The 26,798-nt window shown below is 37.9% G+C and overlaps 1 protein-coding gene across 1 annotated transcript in view; it reads left to right on the forward strand.

Moving 5' to 3' along the window:
- SPATA16 (spermatogenesis associated 16) overlaps positions 1-26,798 on the forward strand; it is a gene marked incomplete at both ends in the record, with an annotated part of 238,626 nt that overhangs the window by 169,729 nt on the left and 42,099 nt on the right. Inside the window, 2 exons of the mRNA XM_080696395.1 lie at positions 5,453-5,600; positions 25,932-26,078. Of these exons, the coding sequence (XP_080552521.1) occupies positions 5,453-5,600; positions 25,932-26,078 (295 nt within the window). The remainder of the gene's footprint in view (positions 1-5,452; positions 5,601-25,931; positions 26,079-26,798) is intronic.

Below are 26,798 nucleotides of genomic sequence, written 5' to 3' on the forward strand. Positions count from 1 at the left end.
AAATCCTATAATTTTCAACATGAAGAAACTAGAGATCACTGTGAAGTGAAGTAATCCAGACAAAAGAGACAAGTACCACATGATCTCACTCACATTTGAAATATATAAAATTTTGTCTCATAGTGAGCTGGACACAGACAGTGGTGCACACCTGTAACCCCAGTATTTAGAAGGCTAAAACAGAGAATTACAGGTTCAAGACCAGCCTGGCAATTTAGCAAGACCCTCAGCAACTTAGTAAGACCCTGTTTCAAAATAAAAAGGAACCAAGATGTAGCTCCTAGACTTAATACCTACTATCAAAAACAAAGTTTATCTCATAGAAACTGAAACTAGAATAGTGGTTATTATAGGAGGAGGAGGTGGAGAGTTAGTAAAATGCTGGTTAAAGGGCAATAAATTACAGTTAGGATTAAGAAATTCTAGTGTGCCAGTACACAGTATGATGACTGTAGGCACTAAGTATATACTGTATACCTCAACAAGCTAGGAAAAAAAAAAGAGATTTAAAAAAAACCTAGAAGAAAAAATTATCAGCCGGGCATGATGGTGCACGCTCGTAATCCCAGCATTGAGAGGCTGAGACAGAAGGATCATGGTTCTGGGACAGCCTCAGCAACTTAGTGAGGCCCTTTGCAACTCTGTAAGACTCTGTTTCAAAATAAAGAATAAAAAATAGGGTTGGGGGTATAGCTCGGAGGTAGAATGCCCCTGGGTTCCATCCCCAGTACTGAAAAGAAAAAAAAAGAAAAAAGGAAGTTTTCTTTTCTTTTTTTCTTTTTTTTTTTTTTGGTGGTACTGGGGTTCCTGGAAACCCTTCTACCTCTGGGCCACACTCCCAGACATATTTTTATATATTTTTATTTGGAAACAGGGTCTCTTAAGCCAGCACAGCTGGCTTTGAACCTGCGTGATTCTCCTGTCTCTGCCTCCCAAGAGCTGGGATTACAAGTGTGCGCCACCACGCCCAGCTCAAAAAATGGAAGTTTTCACTACAAAAAAGGCAATAGGTATATTTAACCTGTTATGTATACATCTATCAAAACATCACTTGGTACTCCATCAGTATGTATTATTTTGTGTTTTTATGTAACCTGTTAAAATTAAATTTAATTAAATTAACAATTTACTATCACATAAAAAATCTGAAATTTTTGTCTCTAAACCAAAATGATAAAAATTTCTCACCATTCTAATAAGGTATACAGGCTAAAATTTTTCCTAGGTTGTTTCATTAATGAGGTATTCAATAATGCATCAACAATGGTGAAGAAGTGTATTACTCTATTCCATTACAAAAGCAATATGAAACAAGTTCAAAGCCTCAATATTGTCCCTAGAAGAACAAAAAAAGCACATCAAAGCACAACAAGAATGTTTCAGGATCTCTGTATTCTCATTTCTACTCTGTTGTGACTTTTCTTCTTGTGGCTATAATAATATTCTTTGAGAAGCATTTCCATGGAGAATTTAATTCTTATTCAAACATGACACATACATTCACTCATTTCCTTTCCCATCTCCAGGACAGAAAGAAGGCACAGAAAAACCACCAGTCTTGGCACTGGCGGGGCGGGGTTGGGGGAACCGGCCCTCTAGCCCATTCTTTTCAGAGTTGAACGCCCTCTGAAGGCCTGGGTGCAGCACTTTGAGCATTTAGCCAAGAGCACGGACCCTTCAACAAGCACATCAATCTGTCGTGTGGAAACAACACTCCTGCCACTTGCAGATAAAGCTCTTGGGCGCAGTCTTACCATCCCTATGTGAGAAGGCATAGGAAGGCTGCCTTGCCAGCCGTCACTGAAGCTGCCAGTTGGAAAAGAAATGGAAAGGAGTGTTTTCTCCTGTCCTGGCCTGGTTGAGATACTGCTAATGTCTTTCTAGAAGCAAGCTACAGGATTAAATACTAAATACCTTCACGTAGTGTTTTCATCCAGAATTTAAGACAAAATGCCTGCCACCCAGATATTCAGAGACATTCACAGAAAAACTTTGATGTTAGAAACTGTTGAGGGCTGATCATTTTCTCCTCAGTCGAAATTTCCATATTAAAGTAGTAACCCAGCCCGGCATGGTGGCACAGACCTGTAATCCCAACATGTGGGAGTCTGAGACAGGAGGGTAGCGGTTCGAGGCCACCCTCAGCTACTACTTACTTAGGCACTTTAGAACTCAGTGAGACCCTGTTTCGAAATAAAGAATAAAAAACAGGGCTGGGGGTGGAGCTCAGAGGTAGAATGCCCCTGGCTTCCACCCCTAGTGCTGAAAAAAAAAAAAAAGTAGTAACCCTCAGTGCCCCAAAATGAGACCATATTCAGAGACAGGATTTTTAAAAGGCAATTAAATTAAAAAGAGATCTTTATGGGAGTCACTGATCCAATATTGCTGGTGTTAATATAAGGAAAGGGGGTTAGGACAGATGCACATGAGGAAACACAAATAAAGACAAAGGGAGAAGACACCATCGACAAGTCAAGAAAAGAGGTCCCATGAAAAACCAACCCTGCCAATACCCTGGTTTTGAATTTCTAGGCTCCAGAACCATGAGAAAATAACTTCTCTTGTTGAAGCAAGTCCAAATGTGGTCACATATTATGGCAGCCCCAGCACACTAAGACAGAAGCCAACAGCTTAAATAAGAAGAAAAGTCAAATCCTGACCTTAAAACTAAACTCTGAGCCAGTTGATGTGATTACACCTGTAATCCTAGTACATGGGAGGCTGAGATGGGAGTATTTTAGGTTTAAGGCCAGCCTCAGAAATTTAGCGAGGACTTCAACAACTTAGTGAGACCGTGTTTCAAAATAATAAAATAGTCCCATGGGTGTAGCTAAGATGTAAAATGCCCCTGGATTCAATCGTTAGTACCAGAAAAACAAACAAAAATAAACCTGATGCCTAGGAAAAGTTTTCCCTTCAGCACAACTCTCCACACGTGCCTAGTCTAAGCACCACTTGCACAGTCTGGACAAGCCATCCCAGAATTGGCCTCAGCTCAGTGAACACAGTGAGCACCATGCTGGGGGAAACAGTTCTACTCAGACTAAAAGATCTTTATTTTTGCTGGAGAACGAGTACCCGGAGGTTAAACACCACAGTTGAGGTCTGGATCTCTGTCTGGGTTCCAGACTCCCTGCCTGCAAAGTGCAGTTGTCATCCAGGTCGAGGTCTAGACCCTGCCCCGCACTCAGGACCTGTTGCTAATGCTCAGCGCCTGCTTGCAGTTGGCCTCACAACTCCATTCTTCTTCCTTTCCAGTCTCTTGAACTTGGAAAGACAGCATTATAGGCAATGGAAGTTCTGCCACCCAAATCTTAGTGATGTTCCTTCAGAAAGAGTACTACCATAAATTTTACATAATTTTCTAATGGTGGTGTCAGAGAAAGGAGGACCCTTTGTGTCCATAAAATGCTTGCAAGGCTCTTTTTCACAAATAATAAAGATGATTGCAGAGGCCAGTTGAAATCACTGAGGGAGGCTGGGCGTGGTGGCGCATGCCGCGCTTGGGAGGCTGAGACAGGAGGATTGTGCAGGTTTGAAGCCAGCCTCAGCTACTTAGTGAGGCTCTCAGCAACTTAGTGAGACCCTGTTTCCAAATAAAGTATAAAATAGGCCTGGAAGTATAGCCGGGAGGTAGAAAGCCCCTGGGTTCCACCCTAAGAAAGAAAGAAAGAAAGAAAGAAAGAAAGAAAGAAAGAAAGAAAGAAAGAAAGAAAGAGAGAGAAATCACAGATGTGAGGGATGGAGCAGTCAGTGAATAAGTTCAGTTAGGCTGCTCAGCTTAAAACCAACTAACTTTTGTGCTTTTAACTTCAATAAGAAATGTCTTCAAAATACTATGTGAAAAATAACATACATTGTTGTTTGCTAAATGTTTTGTATATTTCTTTCTCTGTTAAAAAGTAATGTGTGCGCGTATGCCTCTACATCTTGTATCCCATTAAGATGTATGACTACAATGCACCAATTAAAAATTTTAAAAATAAATAAAATTTTAAAAATAAAAAATAAACTTAAAGAAATAAAAAGTTCCAATCTATTATTTTTTTTTTCTTATTGTTTGTTAGGACTCTTGTCAGGGAACATTTTTGTTCCTATAAATGCATGCAGATTTTTTTTAGTAATGTGCTTTTATCAACAGGTGTGGTGGTACATGCTTGTAATCCCAGTTCTTGGGAGGCTGACTTGGGAGGATCTCAAGCTCTAGGCCAGACTCAACTATTTAGTGAGGCCCTCCACAACTTAGTGAGACTCTGTGTGTGTGTGTGTGTGTTTTTTTTTTTTTGGGGGGGGGGTACTAGGGATGGAACTCAGGGGCTTTCTACCTCCAGGCTACACTCCCAGACCTAGTTTATATTTTATTTGGAAACAGAACCTGAGTAACTGAGGCTGGCTTTGAACCTGCGCAATCCTCGTGTCTCAGCCTCCCAAGTACTGGGATTACAAGTGTGTACCACCACACATGGCTAGACCCTGTTTCAAAATAAAGAATAAAATAGGTCTAGGGGTATAGCTTGTAGATAGAATGACCTTGGGTTCAATCCTCAGTATCACAAAATAATAATAATAATAATAATAATAATAATAATAATAATATTGATGATGTTCTATAGGATTTTATTTTCAGGGGGAAAAAACCGAGGTAACTACAGACATGTACATTTTTTTATTCAACATCTAATCCTTGTTAGAAAGAAAAGTTGTAGAAAAAAAATAAGTTTCTCCTAAAACTTCACGTAACTTTTTTCTGGTCTGTTACCCATGACAATGGACCTATTTAACTCAAGAAATTTAAAGAGATGGCAGGGCTCTACCAAGAATGGTACAAGCAAGCAAATATAACTTAAAGAAATTCTTAAATAGCTGAATCCATCTTAAATGTCACTTGTGATCCAGAGGGAAGGAATTCTTCTGGGAGGAAGTTGAGAAATGATTTTTTTTTCCAAAATACTTTCCCAGGTACTGGAAAAAAAGAGAAGAAAAAGATGACTGCCTAGTTCACCATGCTTTTTTTTTTTATGTAAAAAATACTTAAGTCCAGATAGTTCAGTAAGTTTTTTTTATAGAAAACTGTCTTTTAGTATTAACTGCTCACCAATGCCAGCTCATTAGTAAGCTAATTATAACATTGGACTTCAGAATTGGACTTTTAAAAAACCAACTAAACAACGACACCTTGAAAAAACAGAATTTTTGTTTTCTTTCTTCTTAAAGCAAGCTCAGGGTAGAGGTGCCTGTTATAAACTTTCTTCATTTAATTGGATTTCTTAATATAAAATAGTATTTCCAGAACTAATTACATTTTTGTTCTAATGAATATTTAAGACCAAAATACGTTATCTTTGCAGTACAGTCTATAGGTTTTTAAATCATCCATAAAGGTAATTATATTTTTTATATTCCCCAAAGTTATATGTTGCTATTGATGCCACCTGGGTTGTCATTTCCTCAGGCCATGATTGAAGAAGCCATCACCAGAGCCGAGTCTTTCTCAGTCATGTATACACCATTTGCAACAAAAATAAGAGCTGATAAAATAGAAAAAGTAAAAGAGGTTTTCACAAAAACTCACCCTGCATATGTGGAGTACATCTACACAGGTAAGACTCAATGTCTTCGATCTACCAGCTTATACTTTATTTTCACTGACACACAGAGTCCTTTCTGGCTTATTTGTTCATTGTTTCCATTTTAGGGGTAGGTTGCTTTAGTCTGATGAATTGAGATGGGACATTATTTTTAAGGTTTTAAGCTGGGCTAGCCTTACAGGTCTAGCCCAATACTGCTTTAAAGGAAGAACAGTCTGTATTTACTATCTCTTGCTATTCCCATAACATATGAGATGATTTGCATTAGAAACAAGAAAACATTAATAGGAGAAGACAGCTTTCTCAAAGATACACAGCAGACTGGTGAACAGAGTTGAACCATAACAACTACTGATGCTGATTTACTTAGTTTGAGCATTTTATAAGAAAGAAGGTAAAAATTCCCCAAATTTACAATCTTCCTAATTGCTACAAATGCTTCATTATTTTGTCCTAGATATTTAAGGATTTTCTTTTTTGAAGGGGGATCACAAGTAGCTCACATAAAGCTGCGCTTATTTACCATCATGGAAAGTTGAGTCTGAGTGAATTTCCCCTTCTACTCTCAGATCCATTGGTAATGCAAGGGAATTCATTGAAGAGATCACCACTTTGCCAATTTCTATTCTGGCAGAATGAGTTTGGTTATATTTAACCTACTTCACAGAGAAGTCATGATGATTAATTAATACTTAGGAAGCACTAAGCCACTGAGAGTTAAACAACAATAATAACATTAATGAGCCAAACTCGTGTCTCATGTAATTCCATCAAACCTGTTATCAAGATGAATTATGATCTGCTGGCAGGAAGATTCGTGTTAAAAGATCTTATACTTTGGAAGATAAGATAATTATAAGTTACTAATCATTGTTTCTATTATTTTATAATTACTCATTGCTAAAGTGTGACAGTGTGATATGAGAACAGAGAGAGGAAGAGCAGATCTTCTGGAGAGAGAATGTGAGGTAGAGAAAGCAGCCCCAAAGTTAAATTTCTAGCTTCTTTTCTCTGGGGAAACTGTGCTTTGGTTTAACAGTGCTGTGGAATTGGTGACATTATTTGCCTCTTTTGAAATAAGTAAAGTAATTTCTAGCTGTGCACAATGATGGTGATGTAGATTCTATCCCCCCAGGTACATCCAAGGTGAGTGAGGAGAGGAAAGGGCAGTTGCTGTCCTTAGCATCTGAACATCTCTCCCAGGAGGTGCAGGGAGGTGGTTAAGCAGGTATCAGTCCCTGCATTTAATAGCTAGGAGGTGAGTCCCATCAGACTGGGCCTAAAATAGTAGCGACTTTGTTTTTTTTGGTTTTTGTTTTTTATTTTTGTTTTGGGCACTCCCCAAAACAAACAAACAAAAAAAATAGGATTCTCCTTTTATCAACTTGTATAGAGAATTTAAGAAGGTTCTGTCCTGACAAAAATTTATTCACCTGTTAATTTTGACAAGTATTTGTGTAATAGGAGTAATTGCACAGTCATACAACAGATGTATGCAAACATAAGACTATGTTGTTACATCATACTCCATCTTCACATGTTCTTGCTAACTAACTTCTATCTACTTAATAGATACACCTCGGTGTCCAAAAACACTATTTGTAAATGTACACATCTACCTTAGGCTCACCCTTCTACAGACAGCTGCAGGGGGATGCTCTCAGAAACACATTTGTACACACGCATAGAAAGATAATGCTTCAGGAGATACATTGATGTGCATTGGGAGATAAAATATAATCATGAAGTGTTTGTCAAAGCTAGAGAAATGGGGGCCATCTATAAGAATTTCTAAATTATTGAAGCCATCTAAACAAACAACCAATAGACAAAAGTCATATCATCTGTACCTCAAAAAAAAAATCTTGGATGAGGAGTCTACTATCAAAGTTTTGCTGGAGAAGTCATTAAAACTTGGAGAGGAGCACATTTAGTTCTGCCAGTGGAGGCTGGCAAACCAACTTCCAGCTCAGAAACTCTGCCCAACTCTGGGTCACCTTCATAGCACCTAGCTAGGACTGAATACTCCCTAATCACATGACCCTCCACAAGCCCAGCAGTCTCTGGCAGAGATGGTGGGATGAGCAAGAGAGGTCCCTCAGCAGTATTTTCTCTCTAGCTAGGCCATAGTTCACACTCACCCCTGTCAGGGACTCCCACACAGAAAACAGATGCAAGAGGAAAGGATTATACAATTAATTCATTTTGAAATAATTTTGAAATTTAGATCAAAATTTTTTTATTGAATAAGCCAACTAAATTTGAAATCTGATTTCTAGTGATTTATCATGGGAACCCACTTATCCTCAATGCCAGGCACAAGTTTTGATCTTATCATTTCTATAAGACATGAGGAAGGGTTGAAATTCAAAGCTGCCTTTTAGGACATCCATGCCTGTACACGCTCAAGAACTTAGTCTGCATCCTCTTCTGTTTCAGGGTTGTGCTAAGACCCACTCAAATCATAAAGTCATATTATAATAGAGCTGTACTGTATTATGTTTTATGGAGAAAAAATACTGGCTTTTTTATAGTGTAGCTATCCATTTTTCTTATTTAAGGAAAAATCTAGTTTGATTCATGCAGAACAGTCAGGATATATAAAACAAATAATAATTTACCAGCCCTAGAATTATTATGTTTTCATTTATAAAGACTTTGCTTCTTATTTTTATTCATATATTCCAATGAAATAATGCAGTTCTCCATAGTTCTCATTCTTGAATCGTTGTATTTTAATAATAATAAAGTAATACAATAAGCATATCCTGTCTTCTCTTGATGAAAATATAGAGATTTATTTGCTAAATAAGTAAGTATTGAGTAATGGATCTGTGCTTAGTAACATTTAATAGAAAAGTTTTCTGGATCAGATACCAATTACTTTAACATTTGGGTTGATAGACTCATATTTTGTCTTCCCAATGCAATTTAACTCCCAAGAGTAAATATGTATGTGTAGAGGAATAATATAGTGTTTTAAAACAGACCTTTAAAAATTGCCTTTCACTGAAATTTATAACCTTGTTCTTGTTCAGTCATCATTTACCAGTAAGGATAATACATTCTTATGTTCTCTAAAACATGAAGTTAAAATCCCTCATTTTATTCTTTTCTCTTTAAATTACATAATTTTATCATGATCAAGAGTTCTCAAGATCAGAATATTTTCCCTTTTGTAACTAGCTTTCTCAAATGGAAAATGTTGCAGAATTAAAAAGCCTATATCCTCAGTAATGTTAGGAAAATGTTACAGCTATGTTAGTTATGAAGATGATAAATCATCTCATATTTGGCCCACATGATTCTTCTCAGAATAAGAGAATCATTCTCAAAGTAATGAAATCCCTCATATATAGGACTGAAATCTCTATTCTTAAAGTACTAAAATGTCGATCTACCCAGCATGAAGCACAATTGGTGTTCCAGAATTGCACTATCTGATGGACGTAAACATTTCTCAACTAGCAGTTTGCTTGTCCTTTGCAATATCAGATTAACAGCACTGTTTGCCTCTGGTCTCCACCTCACCTGAACCTCTCTGAAATTCCAAGGCTTTCTGCTTAACGTTTTTTTCCACTGGATCTGTCCAAAGGCAAATAGGGTTGTCCTTAAAGAAACATTAGCCAGTCCTCCAAAAATAGAGTGGAAACAATGGAAATGTTTACTGCAGCCTCTCAAGAACATGTAGTGGGCTGGGCAGGGTGGAGCATCTGGATGAGGCACACACTGTAAGCAGACAGGTATTGTAGGTACTATGTCCAGGGTGCTCAGCAAAGCCTTATAAAATACATACACATGATAATAACAAACATATGGCAGCTTCCCTCAAAGTCTCCTTCCCACACTAGGCTCTTTAAACACTCCCCAAATGGATTCCCTCTATTCAGATAGGTGAACCCCTTTCCAGTGTCAGAATGGGTAGCTTGCCAGTTCCTCAGGTTGTTGCCCACCACCAGTTACCCCAGCCTGTGTAATGCAGCTCCATGACCATTCCCAAACAAGCAGATCTTGGCAGGCCGGGGAACAGTGAGATGCCCAACTGTTAATCCCTTCCTTATGCTGCCTAATTTAGCTATTTGTGATGTTATACTTACTCATTAGGCACTTCTAACTCAGTTTTGGTTTGTTTTGTTTTGTGCTAGGGATCGAACCCAGGAGCATTCTAGCTCTGAGCTACACTTCCAGCCCTTGTTCTTTTTTATGTTTAAATAGGGTCTGGCTTGGTTGCTGAGAGTCTCACTAAATTGTTGAGGCTGATTTCTAACCCACAATTCTCCTGTGTCAGCCTCCCAAGCACTGGGATTACAAGTGTGTGTCACCATGTCTTGCTACTTTCTCAAGTTTTTTGTTAATTTAAAATCAGTTTTGCAAATAATGAAAATTTTTTATTTCGTAGGATTTTTTAAGATATATATATATATATATATATTCATATTTTGCAAAAAAGCCCTACTTATTTCTCCTTAAATACTTGCCTCATCGTTAACCTATTACTTGTGGGCATGCGTATTTTTTGTTTGTTTTGGTTTGGGTGGTTCTGGGGATTGAACTCAGGCGCTCTCTATCCTCTTGGAGAGGAGACAGGGTCTTGCTAAATTGCCCAGGCTGGCCTCAAACCCATGATCCTACTGCATCAGCCTCCTGAGTAGCTGGAATTGGAGAAGGGTGTCACCGCCCCCAGAACCTGCATGAGTATCTCTTGATGACTGTAGTTCCCAGATAATCATTGCACTTTACAGTTAAAATAGAGCCCTAACCAGCCCATTATATTTTCCAGTTTTTATTTGTTTTACTTTTTAAACCTTTTGTTGTGAGATAACATAGACATTTAAACACAGTATTTAACACAGTTTTTAATGTACTTAACTAATCATTATGGTGTAAATAACAAGTAAAAAACAAAGCACGGTCACCTCTCCAGACACCCTCTACTGGCCCCTTCCCAGTCCCACACCACTACGCTCCCCTGACCAAGATCAGAGTGAAGACTTCCTGCTATGGTCTGAGCATGGTCTGTCCCCCACAGTCAAAGGTGCAGGGAGCTTGGTCCCCACCTCCGGGTGTGGGAGTCTTAAAAGGTAGTGGTACCTTTAAAAGGCGGGACTCACATCGCGGAGACACACCACACTCAAGTCGGGACACTGGAACAAGCACGTGGTTAGCACCAGCCCAGCACCTCTGCTGAACGCCTCTTCCACACACACCACTCACCATCCTCCCAGACTCTCCTGCCACAAGATGGCGGCTGACAATCCGGCGCAGCAGGAGGCCCTCACCAGGTGCAGCCACTCAGGCCTGGACTTGCCAGCCTTAAAGTCATGCGCCAGAACAAACCTTGTTTCCTTATAAAGTACCCAGCATCGGGCATTCATTCTAGCAACACAGCCTAAGACGTTACATCCCTGTACAGTGTTCTCATCTGAGTACACATTCCTAAACTCTAAACTTTAATATGCCTGCCAAAAAACATTATCAGTATGAAATCATACAGCAGATACTCTTTGTATCTAGGGTTGTTTTGCTTAATAATTTGCTTATAAAATTCATTAACTCATCATATAAAAAGCATGAGTTAGTCCTTATTATTATATAATATTTTGTTGTATGAATGGCCCAGGGTTTATATACATACTTCGCTAGTGATGAGTGTTTGGGTTGATTCTGGCTTGTGGGTATTACAGCTAATGCTATTACACACATTCTTTTACAAATTTCCTGTCGTATTCCCAGCTATGTGAAATGGATAATGTCACAGAGTTTTTCAAAAAGAAGTAGCAATTTTAATTTCCCAAACCAGGTATTAAATTTCTCATCTTTATGTACCTCGTTGTCATATATTTTCGAATATTTTTCATCTTGCCATTCTGTGGTCACTATACATACTATGTGCTATAAACTATGGTTTTAATTCACCATGTTCTAATAGCCATATGCAGATGGTTACCTTTTCCATATGCTTATTAGACAATTAGTATTGAATTGATTTTTGTGTGTGTGTGTGAAATGCCTGTTCAAGTCTTTTTCCCTATTCTAATAGACTGACAGGACATTACTTATTAATTTGTAGCTTTATATATTTTGTAGATAAAAGCTAATGAGTTCTATGTTACAAATACCTTCTCTCACTTCATCTCTTATTATTTGTTAAACAAGAATTCTTTAACTCATTGTTATGCTCCTTTATGGACAGTGCTTTTAGTTTACTTTTTTAGGAAAATGATTCCTGAAGTAAAATCATGAAAATGTTCTCTCATATTACTTCCTAAAAGTTCTGCTGGAGCCAGGCATGGTGACGCACACACCCAGTACTTGGAAGGCTGAGACGCAGTGATCAAAGATTGAGGACCAGCCTTAGCATTATGGCGAGGCACCAACTTAGAACATTTCAAAATAAAATTGACCAGGTGTGGTGGCGCACGCTTTTAATCCCCGCGCTTGGGAGGCCGAGACAGGAGGATCGCGCAAGTTCGAAGCCAGCCGCGCTGGCGTAAGAGACCCTGTTTCCAAATGAAAATATAAAAAATGCGTCTGGGAGTGTAGCCCAGAGGTAGAAGGGTTTCCAGGAACCCCAGTACCACACACAAAAAAAAGAGCTGGTGGTGTAGCTCAGAGGTAGTGTGCCCCTGGATTTAATCTCTAGTACAAAAAAAAAAAAAAAGAGTGCCTTAGCTATTTATGGTCTTTTGCCTTTCCATATAAAATACATAGCATATTATTGATTTCTATTAAAAAATGAAGTTCTCATTGTACCTAGAGATCAATTTAGGGAACCTTACAATTTATTAATATAGTATATTTCTTCATTTATTTAAATCTTTTAAAATTCCTTTCAAGAACTCTTACAGCTGGGTGTGATGATAGTGCATGCCTGTAATCCCAACACTTGGAAGGCTGAGACAGGAAAATCACAGGTTCAAGGGTAGCCTCAGCAATTTAGTGAGACCCTGTTTCAAAATTAAAAGGGTTAATATCTCAGAGGTAGAATCCCCCAGGTTCAATCTCCATGATCAAAATTAAAAAAAGAATGTCTTACAGCTTTCTGAATAGAGATGAACTTTTTTACTCTATTATAAATGACATTTTTATTTCATTTTTGCTTACTACTGATTCATAAAATGCAGTTAATTTTTATATAGACTTTAATCAGTAAAACTACACTAAAAAGTAGTTTAGATAAATTCTAAATTTATCTATATTTTATCTCAGATTTTCTATTTATTAAGTGTTTATTTCATTCTTTCTAATTTTTAAGTCTTCTGTACTTTTCTTTTACTTACTAAACTATATTGGAACTACTGCAAAGAAAAATTGTTGTTAGGTGTCCTTATTTTGTTTTCTTTTTTTATTGGTGCATTGACTTCATACATCTTAATGGGATAAAAAGCTTGTGAAGATACACATGCACACATCACCCCATTAAATCCTACCCCCTCCCCATCCCATTCCCTTCCCTTCCCTCCCTCCATGCTTGGCTTAGTGATTGATGTCGATATGGTTTTTTATGTACATCATGTGCTTTAGAGAGTTTCCCTCTTCTCCCCTCCCATCCCCTCAGCTAGGTTGCCTTGTTGGCTCCTCTATAGGATCTCCTTTTTCACCTGGAGCTCCTCCTATGACCCATTTCACCTTAGCTTTCACATATTAGTGAAAGCATACATTTTCTTACTTTTTGTGACTGACTAACCTTGCTTAGCATAATGTCCTCCAGTTCCATCCATTTCCCTGAAAATGATATAATTTTGTATTTTTTTTATGGCTGAGTAAAGTCCCATTGTGTACATATCCCATAGTTTTGTAATCCATTCATCTGTTGATGGACATCTTGGCTGGTTCCATAGTTTGGCTATGGTGAATTGTGCAGCTATGAACATAGCTATGAACATAGATACACATGGATTAGTTTGGTAGTTTGGTTTGTTTTCTTTTGGATAGATACCCAGACGTGGTATTGCTGGGTCAAATAGTAAATTAGTTCCCATTTTTCTGAGGATTCTCCATACTGTTTTCCATAGTGGTTGTACTAATTTACAATTCCACCAACAATGTTTTAGGGTTCCCACTTTTCCACATCCTCGCCAGCATTTGTTGTTGTTTGTGTTTTGAATGATTGCCATTCTAGCTGGAGTTAGGTGAAATCTCAGGGTAATTTTGATTTAATAATGCCTTTAGTTTTTTTTAATTTTATGTTTGATTTTAATTGACATTCAGTAATTATACACATTTGTGAGGTAGAGTATAATATTTCAATACATGTATACATTGAACATGTGTACAATATTTGATTATCAAATCAGGGTAATTGGCATATTCATCACCTCTAACAGCTATCCTTACTTTGTGCTGAGGACATTCAAAATCCTCTCTACAGTCTATTTTTAAATATATATTAATTGTTATCAATCATAGTTCTATTGTGCTAGAGGACATTAGACATTATTCCTCCTCTCCAGTTGAATACCTGTAAAAACTTTTAGGTTTAACTTTTAAATATAACATTTTTAAAATTTATTATTATTATTATTATTATTATTATTATTATTATTATTATTTGGTGATACTGGGGTTCCTGGAAGTCCTTCTACCTCCAGGCTACACTCCCAGACCCATTTTATATTTTTATTTGGAAACAGGGTCTCTTGAGCCAGCCAGGCTGGCTTCAAACCAGCGCTATCCTCCTGTCTCCGCCTCCCAAGCATGGGGATTACAAGTGTGTGCCACCATGCCCAGCATAACATTTGTTTTAGAATTTAATAGATACATATTTATAGCTTAGAAACTCCAGTTTTCTGAGTTTTGAAGGATTTTTCCTTGTTTTTTTGCATTTAGAAAACAATATGTTTTTTCTTCCTCCTTAATCTGTTAACTAAATTAACAGGGACAAGTTACATTAACAATTTTCACATGTTAAACCAACTTTGCTTTCTTGACATAAACCAATCTACTCATGATAGGTTACTCTTTGTACCAATTGCTAGTAAACAAGTTAGTATTTTGTTCATGTGTCTGTGGTAACAAGGGTGACCTTAATGACTGAAGGTTGCAGGTTGGCTTTCCTGGGGTTAACCTCCATTCCTAGGATCTATTCACCACCTTTTTTTTTTTTTTTTTTTTTTTTTGTGGTACTGGGGTTCCTGGAAACCCTTCTACCTCCAGGCTACACTCCCAGACCTATTTTATATGTTTTTTTTAAATTTGGAAACAGGGTCTCTTAAGCCAGTGCGGCTGTCTTCGAACCTGCGCGATCCTCCTGTCTCCACCTCCCAAGCGAGGGGATTACAAGCGTGCACCACCACGCTGGGCTCTATTCACCACTTTCTACATTGCCCACCCTCCCCCGCAGTTCCAAAGCCCCAAGCAGTATTCAACTTCTGAGCTGCTTCTTTTCAATTAGAAAATCCCCTTGGTCAAAAGCTACAGCCAGTTCTAGCATCAGCATATTAGACATCTCTCCTCACTTCTCTGCTGTGCAGTTCTTCACTGTCCTATTAGTTCTTGGATGTCCTTAGAGCTACTTCTTATAATTCTTCTAGGGATTTTGATTGTCTTCAGAAGGAAAATTGATCCAAACTGTTTGTCCTGAGATTACAAGAACCAGAAATCTCTAATTTTTGAAATGTTGTAATGTTTTAAGTTTACTACAACATACAATGAATAATATTTTATTTAAAAAATAAGACTTTAGCCAGGCGTGGTGGCACACGCTTGTAATCCCCGCGCTTGGGAGGCAGAGACAGGAGGATTGCACAGGTTCGAAGCCAGCCGCGCGCACTGGTTTAGGAGAACCTGTTTCCAAATAAAAATGTAAAAATAGGTCTGGGAGTGTAGCCTGGAGGTAGAAGGGCTTCCAGAAACCCCAGTACCACCAAAAAAATAAATAAATTAAATAAATAAAACTTTAAAGTATAATTAAAGTTCCCAAGATTTTCCCATCCAGAACTTCTTACTTTTCTCCAGAGGTAATCACTATGAATTTAATGTTTATTATTCTTTACTTTTCTTGAGATAAAAAGACATAAGATAACGTTACCGTTTAGACAGCCCAACATGTACAGTTCGGTGGCATCCAGTATATTCACATGGTTGTGCAGCCATTAGAACTAGGGTGACATCTCTAGCACTTTTTCATCTCCTCCAAATGAAGCTCAAAATAAATTAAGCAACTACTCCCCATTCCTCCCAGAATTTGGCAATTATCCTTCTACTTTCTGTCTCTAAATTTGTTTACTCCGGGTACTTTAGAGAAGTAGAATCTTACAGTGACGGGTCCAGCCCTTCAGCTTGTGGGGCTCAGCAGGAAGGTTGAGTGCCAACGGCCCCGAACAAAACCACACGGAGCCGGGAGACATGTCAAACAGGATCTCGTTTATTTCTCTCAGGCAATCCAATTTAAAGCAAAAAAAAACGCAAGGGGGATTTCCAACAGGAAACTATTCTAACCTATCAAGCTAAAGGTCACTCTTGCATGTGCAAAGCACATAACTTGCAGTCAAACATTGTCCAATGCACGAGGGGTTCACGAGCACGGAAGCATTATTTGAGCCAATAAGGCTCAACATTACCAAATTGGGCTAGCGGGGGCAAGGAGAGTAGTTACGCTTTCCATATCCGCTTGGCGCTACATGTTGCAGATTCATTCATCCGAAGTTCAGGTGGTTCTGCAGACCTGCACTAGACGCTACATGTAGCTGATTCATCGGAAGTTCTGTCAGGCAGTTTGAGCAGACCCCAACATTACAGTATTTGTGCACTTGTGCCTGGTTCATTTCACTTGACATGATGTCTAAATGTTTTATCGTGTTTGATTTTTCTCCTTTCTTAAGGATGTTTAATATTATATTGTATAATATTTATTATATTGTATGGATACAATATAAAGCCATATTTCGTTTCTCCATTGATCTACCATTTGAAACTTAAATTGCTTCCACCTTTGGGCCATTGTGAATAATGGTGCTCTAAACAAACTTGAGTACACAAATATCTGTTCAAGTCCCTGCTTTCAATTACTTTGGGTATATAGCCAGATATGAAATATCTAGATTAATTTTTGGAAGATCAGCCATGTAATTTTCCATAGTGGCCTCGCCATTTATTTATTTATTTATTTTTGGTGGTACCAGGGATGAAACCGAGGGGCATTGTACCTCCAAGCTATACCACCAGCCCTATTTTTAGTCTTTTTTTCATTTCTTTTTTTCTTTTTCTTTTTCTTTTTCTTTTTTTTTTTTGTGGTTTCAGTCAAATGACAAATTACATCAGTATATAAGTTATTTTGTTGGTGGTTTTTTTTTTTTTTTTGAGGGTCTGGGGATGGAACCCAGGAGCACTTGACCACTGAGCCACACCCCCTGCACTATTTTTATTCTTTATTTTGAAACAGGGTCTCACTAAGTTGTGGAGGGCCTCACTAAGTAGCTGAGGCTGTCCGCGAACCATGATCCTCCGGGTTCAGCCTCCCAAATGCTGGGATTACAAGCGTGGTGTGCCACCATGCCTGGCAGTAAATGAGTTTTAAAGTCAATCTCTAAGCCAAACCTGAGAAGGAGGAGGGATGGAAAGGAATAGGGTGGGAAGTGAGAAAGGACTAAATGAGTGATGTGTGCGTATGTGTCTTACCCTCTCGTACTCCATTAAGATGTATGACTCCAATGCACCAGTGAAAAATAAATTAAAAACTGCCGGGCGTGGTGGCATACACTTGTAATCCCAGTACTTGGGAGGCTAAGACAGAAAGGTTGTAGTTCATGGACAGCCTCAGCTACTTTGTGAGGCCCTCTGCAACTTAGTGAGTCCCTGTTTCAAAATAAAAAATAAAAAAAAAATAGGAGCCAGACGTGGTGGCGCATGCTTGTAATCCCAGCATTTGGGAGGCTGAGACAGGAGGATCACGGCTCGTGGACAGCCTCAGCTACTTAGTGAGGCATTTTGCAACTCATTGAGACCCTGTTTCAAAATAAAGAATTTAAAAAATAGGGCTGGGAATGTAACTTGGAGGTAGAATGTCCCTGGGTTCCATCTCAGTACCACACACACACACACACACACACACACACACACACACACACACACAATAGGGCTGAGAATGTAGCTCAGAGATAGAATGCTCCTGGGTTCTATCTTTGTACCGCAAATTAATTAATTAATTAATTAATATGAGAAAAGAGGATCATGGTTCAAGGACAGCCTCATGTAATACTTACTTAGGCTTTTTGCAACTCAGTGAAACCCTGTTTCAAAAAATAGAGAATAAAAAATAGGACTATGGTTGTAACTTGGAGATAGAATGCCCCTGGGTTCCACCCAAATATAGCAAAAGAGAGAGAGAGAGAGAGAGAGAGAGAGAGAGAGAGAGAGAGAGAGAAGGTGTCAAACACATTTTTTTACATAAATGAAATATCTAAGCCGGACATAGTAGCATATGATTGTAATCCCAGTGCTTGGGAGGCTGAAACAGAAGGATTAAAGTTTGCAGACAACTTCAGCTACTTAGTGAGGCCCTCTGCAACTTAGTAAAACCTTGTTTCAAAATAAAGAATAAAAAATAGGCCTGGGAGTGTAGCTCAGAGGTAGAATGTCCCTGGGTTCAATCCATAATACGCAAAAATAAGTAAATACATACATACATACATACATACATACATACATACATACATACATACAAAGGTGAGGCTGTCTTCAACTACAGCTTAATTCAACAGATCAGAGTCTCTTATTGCTCCAAGCCCTCAAGTGCTCTATCTTAGAATGTAATAGCAAAATGTTCCAGTACCACCACAGATTTCAAATCATACTGCTTCCAAGAAGAGTGGGTACATCTTCCACACAGCTCCTGAAACTTACTCTCTCACATTGGCCAAATCACATGATGTGCATATAATTGAAACAATAACTGGATTCAAGTGAATGCCATGGATTGATTGACATAAGTCAATTGAGTTTCGCATTTAGAGTAGATGGGGGATTGAGAAAATTTCCCCAAAGGAATAAAAATGGGGTAGAGGAAAGTGCATCCAGATAGCCAACCAACCCTTACATAGTGCACTAAGACAGAAGTCTATTGGGATTATAGCAACACTGTGTTATAGTGTTTTATATATTGATATATAATCAATAGTGAGTCTAATAAATATTCAAGGGAATAGCAGTATTCTTAATATTTATATTGTCTCAAATTTATTTTGATGAGGATGGAATTAAGAAACTTCAATGTAATAAAGCACAGAATAAAGATCCAGTGTAGTTGATTAAATGAAACTTTGTAATCAATAAGAATTCTAAGTTAAATAGAAATAAACTGTGTATAAAAATCCTGAGGGGAGTGGGGCTGAGGAGACTACTTGCCCAGCATACAGGAGGCCCTGAGTTCTATCCCTAGCACTGCAAAAATAAAAAGTCCTACAGAATTATTTGTCTCTCAAAATTTTTATACATGTTATAAGAGAAAACTTAAGTCTTAAAAAATTGGTCCTGGAGAGTAGACCAGCAGCCTGTAGCAAAAATGAGGATTCTTAAAAATGGAAAGCTCTCTTTTTCACTTATGTCTATAACTCTGTATCTATAATGAAGAGGAAAAGAAAAATGTAACTTATTATACAAAGATTCATCATACACAGAGCTTTCTCACACATCAGGTGCCAAAATCAAAATATCTATGTTTTGAAAAGTAGAAAACCTTATTATTTATGAAGGAGAGCGATAAAGGTAACTAGCTACAAAGTTGCTGCCCTTTGCTATTTTCTTGCTGATGTGAGTTTGTGGAAAACTTCCAAGATAGAAGTATTGGCATTAAAAAGAGTACAAAATAAAATTCAGAAGTGACTGAGAAGGACGTAATGACAAAGTGCTGGCATTATGAAGGCACCGTAGGTAGCAACCACACTCTGAAGCTGATCAGTGAAAAAGAAGCCGCATAAAACTTCCATGGTCCCATCTCGCATTGAACAATTGGGACCTTTAGAAATGAGATTTTCCTCTAACCCAAAATGTCAGAACATTTTGTTATGGGCAAAGGGCAGGGAAATGACACAGACACCGGAGAACAGAGAAAGAAATGAAACTCGGAGAAAGGCAATGATAGCATGCTGATAAATTTGCATATTTCTAAAGGAGTTTCAAAACCTCGAATTTTTCTTTCTTAAAAACCACTTTGAAATGTCCATTCACAATCTGTTGGCTGTGGATGTGACTGAAGGTATAACAGAAGATGCTGATGATAATGGTATTAATGTTTTATACTTTACTTTCAGAGAGCTCAGTTTTTATTTTACCTAGATTTAACTTCATAGCAAATATACCTCCTCACTTATAGGAGCCTACTCCTCTACAATCTAAATTTCATGATTCTGCAGATGCTTTTCTGATCTCACCAGTGCTTGTAACTAAGTGAGACTCTATTCATCCAATCTTCTTTTGTGACTAAGGGTCCATCTATTTCAGAGAACAAGCTGCTGCAGGAGCACCGCCTAATTTGTCCATGCAGGCAACGCTGCTGTGTTCATTTGGGCATCCTCTGCACCGAGTTTCTCGGGGCAGGCTATTTTACTTCACTTACCCTTCATAAGATGAACAGAGTCCACTTAGGGATGAGATAAAATGCAGGACGAAGGCTGGAGGATTTTTTTCTAACCAAATACAAATCATGTCTCAGAAGCTAGATGTTTTATTAGTTTTTTTTTCCTCTGTTCTATTGTCATACATAGCGGTAAAAATTGGAGATTTGTTAAAGTTTGTTTAAAAATTGAAATATTTATTGAGTACCTGCTAGGAGCCTGGGATATGAACATAATTTGACATCCTGGAGAGCATGTTAATTTGTCAGAGTTAAAACATGTCCCCATGAAATAAAAGATTCACTCTAGAGTACATAGCATATATGTTTTTTTAAGAGTTTGAGGGGGAAGAACTGAAATATTCAAGAAACCCTTTCTGGACAATGTGGGACTTAGATTAGGCACATTTGAAAGGAGAGGGATCAAGTAAATAATGGAAAAGTGGGGAGAATGGGTAGGAATTTCTGAGTGGAAAATCACAAACAAAATTTCAGAGGTAGGGTAACCACAGGCTGGTGTAACTTAGCTAATTCAGCAGAAGTGATAAAACAGGTTTATACTAGGAAAAAGTATAAAACGCAGGTATAGATTGTGGGGCAGGTGCACACAGCTGAGGGCCTGGAATGCCAGGAAAGAAGTCAGTAACGTTTCCAAGGAAGGATGTAACAGTGGCAAAGGTGACGTTCCAGAGGTATCTATCCTCAGGTGGTGGTGTAGAGACCTGCTGGCAGGAGACAGTGCTGGCAGCCGTGGGACTTGATGCAAAACTCAATCTGTAATCCAGATGTTACGGTGACAGCTATGATAATGGCAAGGGGCAGGTTCCATTTACTCGTGAGACTCACTAAATGTCAAGAAATAAGAGGAAAGAAAAGTCAGCAAGGTTTTCAAGCTTTTAATTCAAAATAATTGAGTGAATAATAGCTCTCCTCACAACATGCCAGTGAACATGGAGTGGGTTGTATTGTGGAGAGCATGAAAATCGCCTTTGAGGAACAAATGGTCTCTACTGGAGGTTAACTTTTGGAGTAATGAGCAAAGAGCAGGGCTCCAGGAGATAGCTGGAAATGTGTTTTTGAATTTGATGAACATTTTTAGATGGGACTGTAGCTTGGATCCCCAATGTTTTATTTAGAAATGATAGCTAAAACCACAGGCTAGAGAAATTCCCACAGAGATATGTATAAAGAGGATATCAGTGAGCCAGAGACAGCTTGGGAGAGCCCTGAATGAGAGTAGGAAGAGAAAGGGAAGAAGAAGAACCTCGATATGTGCTTAAAAGAGAGAAGGAAGAAAGAGAAAGACAGAAAGAGGCTAGCTCTGAATGCCAGGAAGGCGATTTTTCAAAGGAGGGGGTAAGTGAGGCCCTCTGCAACTCAGTGAGACCCTGTTTCAAAATAAAAAAGAATAAAATAGAGCTGGGGTGTAGCTCAGAGGTAGATGGTGGAAAAAAAGGAGAAAACAACAGTGTGAAACAATAATTTTAACTAAAAGACTTGAAAACCGGTCAATGTCAGCCTTCCATAGTACAATAAAATATTCCCAACAGAGGGAAAACTATTTAAATCTCTTGCCAAGAGTTAGACATCTTTTACCTGGGAGAAAAAAAAATTGAAAGACCATTTTTTTTTTACAAGAAATGTAATCTGCCTAATCTGTCTCTGACATTGTTTTTTAAAGCAGCTGCTTTTCTAACAAATAGAAAAAAATAGAATAATGCCATGCCTGCAGGCTGGTTTTTAATAATATATTCACTCAGAGCCATTGAAATTTCATCTCTGGTTCTGGAAAGTTGTAAAGGGATACATTAAAGGACTTATTTCTCCCACATTTTCTTAATGTGACGGGAGCCAAAACATTTTTTTTTATCAATTTCTCTACCGAAGGACAATGCAATCTGATTAACTTTCATATCCATCAGAAGCATGAGGCTTTCCGGACGCAGGTAGAGGTTTATGAGCACAAAATTGAGAACAATTAGCACTCAAATTAATGTTACATGAGATTCGACATCTGGTAAGTGTGTTGTCATTTGGGGTCATAGACCACCTGCTAGGCTAGATGTTCACACAACCGCAATTTACTCTGCATACAAATGGAAGAAAAATGATACTTTAATTTTTTTCTAAATTTAACAGTATGTATTATAGGGGCCATTTTACATTTCAAAACTTCACCTGGAAATTACTAATAGATTGAATGCTTATGAGATAAAATACACAGGACCAAAAGAAACAAAAAATTCTTATATTTTTATAATAATGTTATAATAAATTAGTTGTAGTGTTAACATTAATTCTTCCAGTTCATCTTGTCACTGCCAGTATTAGTATTTGTCGTCTCTTTATCTAACAAATATTCAAGAGGTTAGTCAACCCCTCAATATTATCTACAGAGTTTGCAAATATCTGGCTAGTTTTGGCAATAGTGCCACACCAGAAAATGCCAAATCTTATGGTAATTGTGTTACCTTTTCACACAATCCAATTGTTAGTGACTTCAGTAGACCTGGCAAAATTTTCCCTTATTAATAGTTGAGTGAGACAGTATCAGGTTGTTGTTATCTGCTGCAGACCTTAAAAAGTAAGAAACTTCCTGCATTTTGAAATTGAAATTGCAGAACTCATATTTCTATATGTTTTTAAAAATATCCATCCTTTTGCAAATGAGCATTTTGTAAAGCAAACACCAGGTAAAGAATCATTTGATCTTCAATCTGCGCGTTACTGTGCCTAAAATTCACTGGTTCTGAGTATCTGTGAGCATTTGCTGAGCTTTCCCCCGTGGAGATCTATCTTGTCTCCACAGGCATGTTCATGCTTCTATGACATGTCTTTGATTGATGATATTGATTTTTACAGCCATGATCATAACTTGTCATGGAGCCGGTTTCAGAGGTTAGCCTTTGTCCTTTGGCATCCAGCTATCTTTGATTCTGGCCATTCCCCTGGCTCGCCCTGGAGAGTAGTGGAATTGGGCAAGTTTTTAACCAGTTGAAGTTCTAGTATTTGGAAGGTGGACCTTTGACACGTCTTAGAGTAAAGTAGATAATACCAATAAAGTGTGTGATGCAGAAGTACAAGATAAATGTCAGCCTGACTCATTAAAATTAAGGGGTGACCTGATAATAAGTTACTCAAGAAAAACTAAAGCATATTTAGTAAATTTTTGTTGTATGCTTAGATTTAAAAAACATTCTAGAGCCAGGCGTGGTGGCGCACGCTTGTCATCCCAGCATTTGGGAGGCTGAGACCAGAGGATCGCGGTTCGCGGACAGCCTCAGCTACTTAGTGAGGCCCTCTGCAACTCAGTGAGACCCGGTTTCAAAATAAAGAATAAAAAATTGGGCGGGGGATGTAGCTCAGAGGTCAAATGCCCCTGGGTTCCAACCCCAGACCCGCAAAAAAAAAAAAAAAAAACATTCTGGAATATTTTAATTACTTGAAAAATCATCAGCACTTGCTGTGTTTCCCTACAAATCCCACCCCTGCTCTCCCCACTTCATATTTATATATGAAGGTATCACTACCAAGCTAATTAATATGTGAGACTCACTAAGTACATGTCATATATGGACAGAGCATTTTCCCTTCACCACCTCCCTCTCCCAATCCCCTCCACTGTTCTACTGATCTCTCTTCTCATTTATCTGTAGTCCCCTATTTTTGTCTATTTTCTCTCTTGCTTTCCACATATGAGAGAAAATGTTCTGAGACTGACTGATCTCATTTAGCATAATTATCTCTAGTTCCATCCATTTTCCTGTAAATGGCTGAGTAAAATCTCCTTGTATGTATATTCATTTGTTGATGGACACCTAGGTTGTTTCCATAATTTGGTTTATTGTGAATTGTACTACTATACCATAAATATGCATGTAGCACTTTGATATTCTGAGTTTAATTCATTTGGAAAGGTTAACTCTCTTTTAACTGGCATTTGCTATTTATTTAGTTGACTTTTGCCAAATAACTTACTGCAGATTTTTTTTTCAAAAGTGTGCTTTGAAAATCAGGGTTCTGATCAGGCACAGACGGCTGTTTTATGTGGGTCTAGAAGGGACTTCAGGGATGAAGGTGGCTCTCCAATGTTCCCATCTCCAGAGATATTTAATATTTAATATTAATGCTACTTCTTAGCATCTGTAAACATTAGACTTTTCAGTACATCTTGGTTTTAACAAAGATTCTGCACCTGAAAAATAAAGGTATGAGAGGAGGTTGGATAAAGACTCCTATAGTTTGCTATATCTCTTATTTTAAGAGAATTAATGTCAATAAATAGTAAAAACTATGTTTGAACAATTACCAGGTAAGTTTTTAAAATAATTTTATTGATGCACTGGAATTATACATCATAGTGAGGTTCAAAGTGGTATGTTTTTACATGAACATCTCACTCCATGTGTTCCCCTCCTGACCCCCACCCCGCTTCTATCCCCCCACCCGTACATGGTGAACATATGAACACAGCGATACTTAATGTTTCCTTCCTCGGTCTTCCATTTGCCCTCCCTCCCCCGCCCCGTTTCCTTCCACTATTCTGCTGGCCTTGCTCCTCTTTATCTGAAGCTCTTTTCTTTTCTGTTTTCTCTCTAGCTTCCACATATGAGAGAAAGCATATAACCCACTTAGCTAAGTGGCTAATCTCACTTAGCAAAATGTTGTCAAGTTTCATCCATTTTCCAGAAACATTACAATTTTGTTTTTTATGACTGAGTAAAACTCCATTGTGTATTTCATATTTTCTTTATCTACTTATCTGTTGACAGACACCTAAGTTGGTTTTTGAGCTTTGATTCTATGATAAAAATTGACCTTTAACTAATTCATAATTCAAAGATATTTGGAATTTCACTTTTTCCCCTTTTGGGCATTCTTAAGCAGAGAGGATTTACTAAACTTCTTGGGTTCAGCTACATTTGAGAAGCCTCCTATAGTAAAGCAGAGCCTTGTTGCTCAAAATGGGAAATGAATTAGGTGCATCTGCCCTCCAAGACGCCATAATTTTCCCCACCCCAAAAGTAATGCAGAGTAGAGCGATACTGAAGCAGAGCATGGTGGGCAGCCCATTGCTACAGCCAGCAGCCTGGGCATGGATCCTGTGCTGCCCACTTTCATACTGTCCTTGTGCAGGTAACTTTTCATTGGTGTCCCTCAAATTCCTAGTCATAAAATGAGAGAACAGTGCCTATCTGAAGACAATGCACAGAAAGATCTTAGAGCAAAGGCAGGTAGAAAATAAATATTCAATATCAGCTCTTAGGGTCATTAAGAATTAAATTTGTTTTAGAAATTGTTTTATACCACTTTAATTATTTTCAAATCTAATCACAACAATCAGTGCATTTATCATTTTAAATTTCCTTCTTTGACTATAGAAAGGATGGTAACTAAATCAGCTAGCCTTGTATTTTACTTCTTACTTGGTAATTTTTCTCTTTCCCTTTATATTACATAATTTCTTTACATCTAAAACTAGGAACAGAAAAATCAAATTCTTCTGAAAAGAATTAAAGAGAAAAATACTGTCTACAAGCTCATAAATGTGACCACATAATCTTGACATATTTTTATTACTATGCTTTGTGTATGCTTTAATTGCTAAAAGATATGTAATTACATATGATTCTAATATATTAGCTATTTGATCTTTTGATGCACATAATTTTACTTTGTGCCCTTAGTATTTTTATTTATAATTTTTCCAAGCAAAATTCCTGAACCTGGAGACCTTAAAAAAATTATATGACTATAATAAACTCTTAGTTCTTTCTTACACCATATTTCAGATATTCAAGGACTCCACGTGTTGCCTCAGACAGCTGACTGGTCATCTTTTTCTCCTCAACAATATCTCTTGACTCTTGGCTTCAAAAACAAAGAAGATGGGAAATTTTTGGAGAAAGTATCAAATAGGAAGCTGCCAACATTTACAGGTGAATCGCTTGGCCTTAGTACTCTCAATACTGCTGCAAGGCAGGAACTGTGTGTGTGTTATTCACCAAGTCTGGCTCATCACAGGGCCTGTCGTGTTAGCCAGGTTACAGTTAGTGGTGCCTAATTTTCTTTAGGAACTAATTAACAATACCTGAAATTCTAGTTCCAAGAAAGCTTTTCCCCAAGAATACAGACAGTCTTGGAGTGCCCAACCACTTCACCCCAACCATCTTATTGCAGCCACCACCTTCACCCATGCCTAATCATAGTCCACGCAAAGAATATATGCTTTTATCATCAAATATTAACAAATGCAAAAAACAATTATGGAACAAAACCATTTTATAAAATTAAAAATATAGCCAATAACAACTTGAAATCACTGGGATTATCTGCCCATGTATTGACATCTGTTCCATTCTTCTGTAATTAGCCAAGAGCTTAAATGTCCTAAAGAGTATTACAGCGCAGTGGTGTTCAGTAATTCTAGGGAAACTTTCAAAACTCAAGAAAATATTTACATGGAGTTAACGTGTCAAACTTAGGGACTGAGTTCATCAGCAGGTTCAATTTGTTTCTTCAGCTCTAACCACATAATTAAGAATCTGAGTGTTGTCTGGTACTGTATGCTCTGAGCCTTATCTCAGCTCCAAGCTCCATTCAAAGTCAGTGGGATCCCCATACCTGAGAAGAACAAGACAAGAATCAGACACATTTAT

This window comes from Muscardinus avellanarius (assembly GCF_963383645.1).
Source record: "Muscardinus avellanarius genome assembly, chromosome: 5".
NCBI classification, from domain to species: domain Eukaryota; kingdom Metazoa; phylum Chordata; class Mammalia; order Rodentia; family Gliridae; genus Muscardinus; species Muscardinus avellanarius.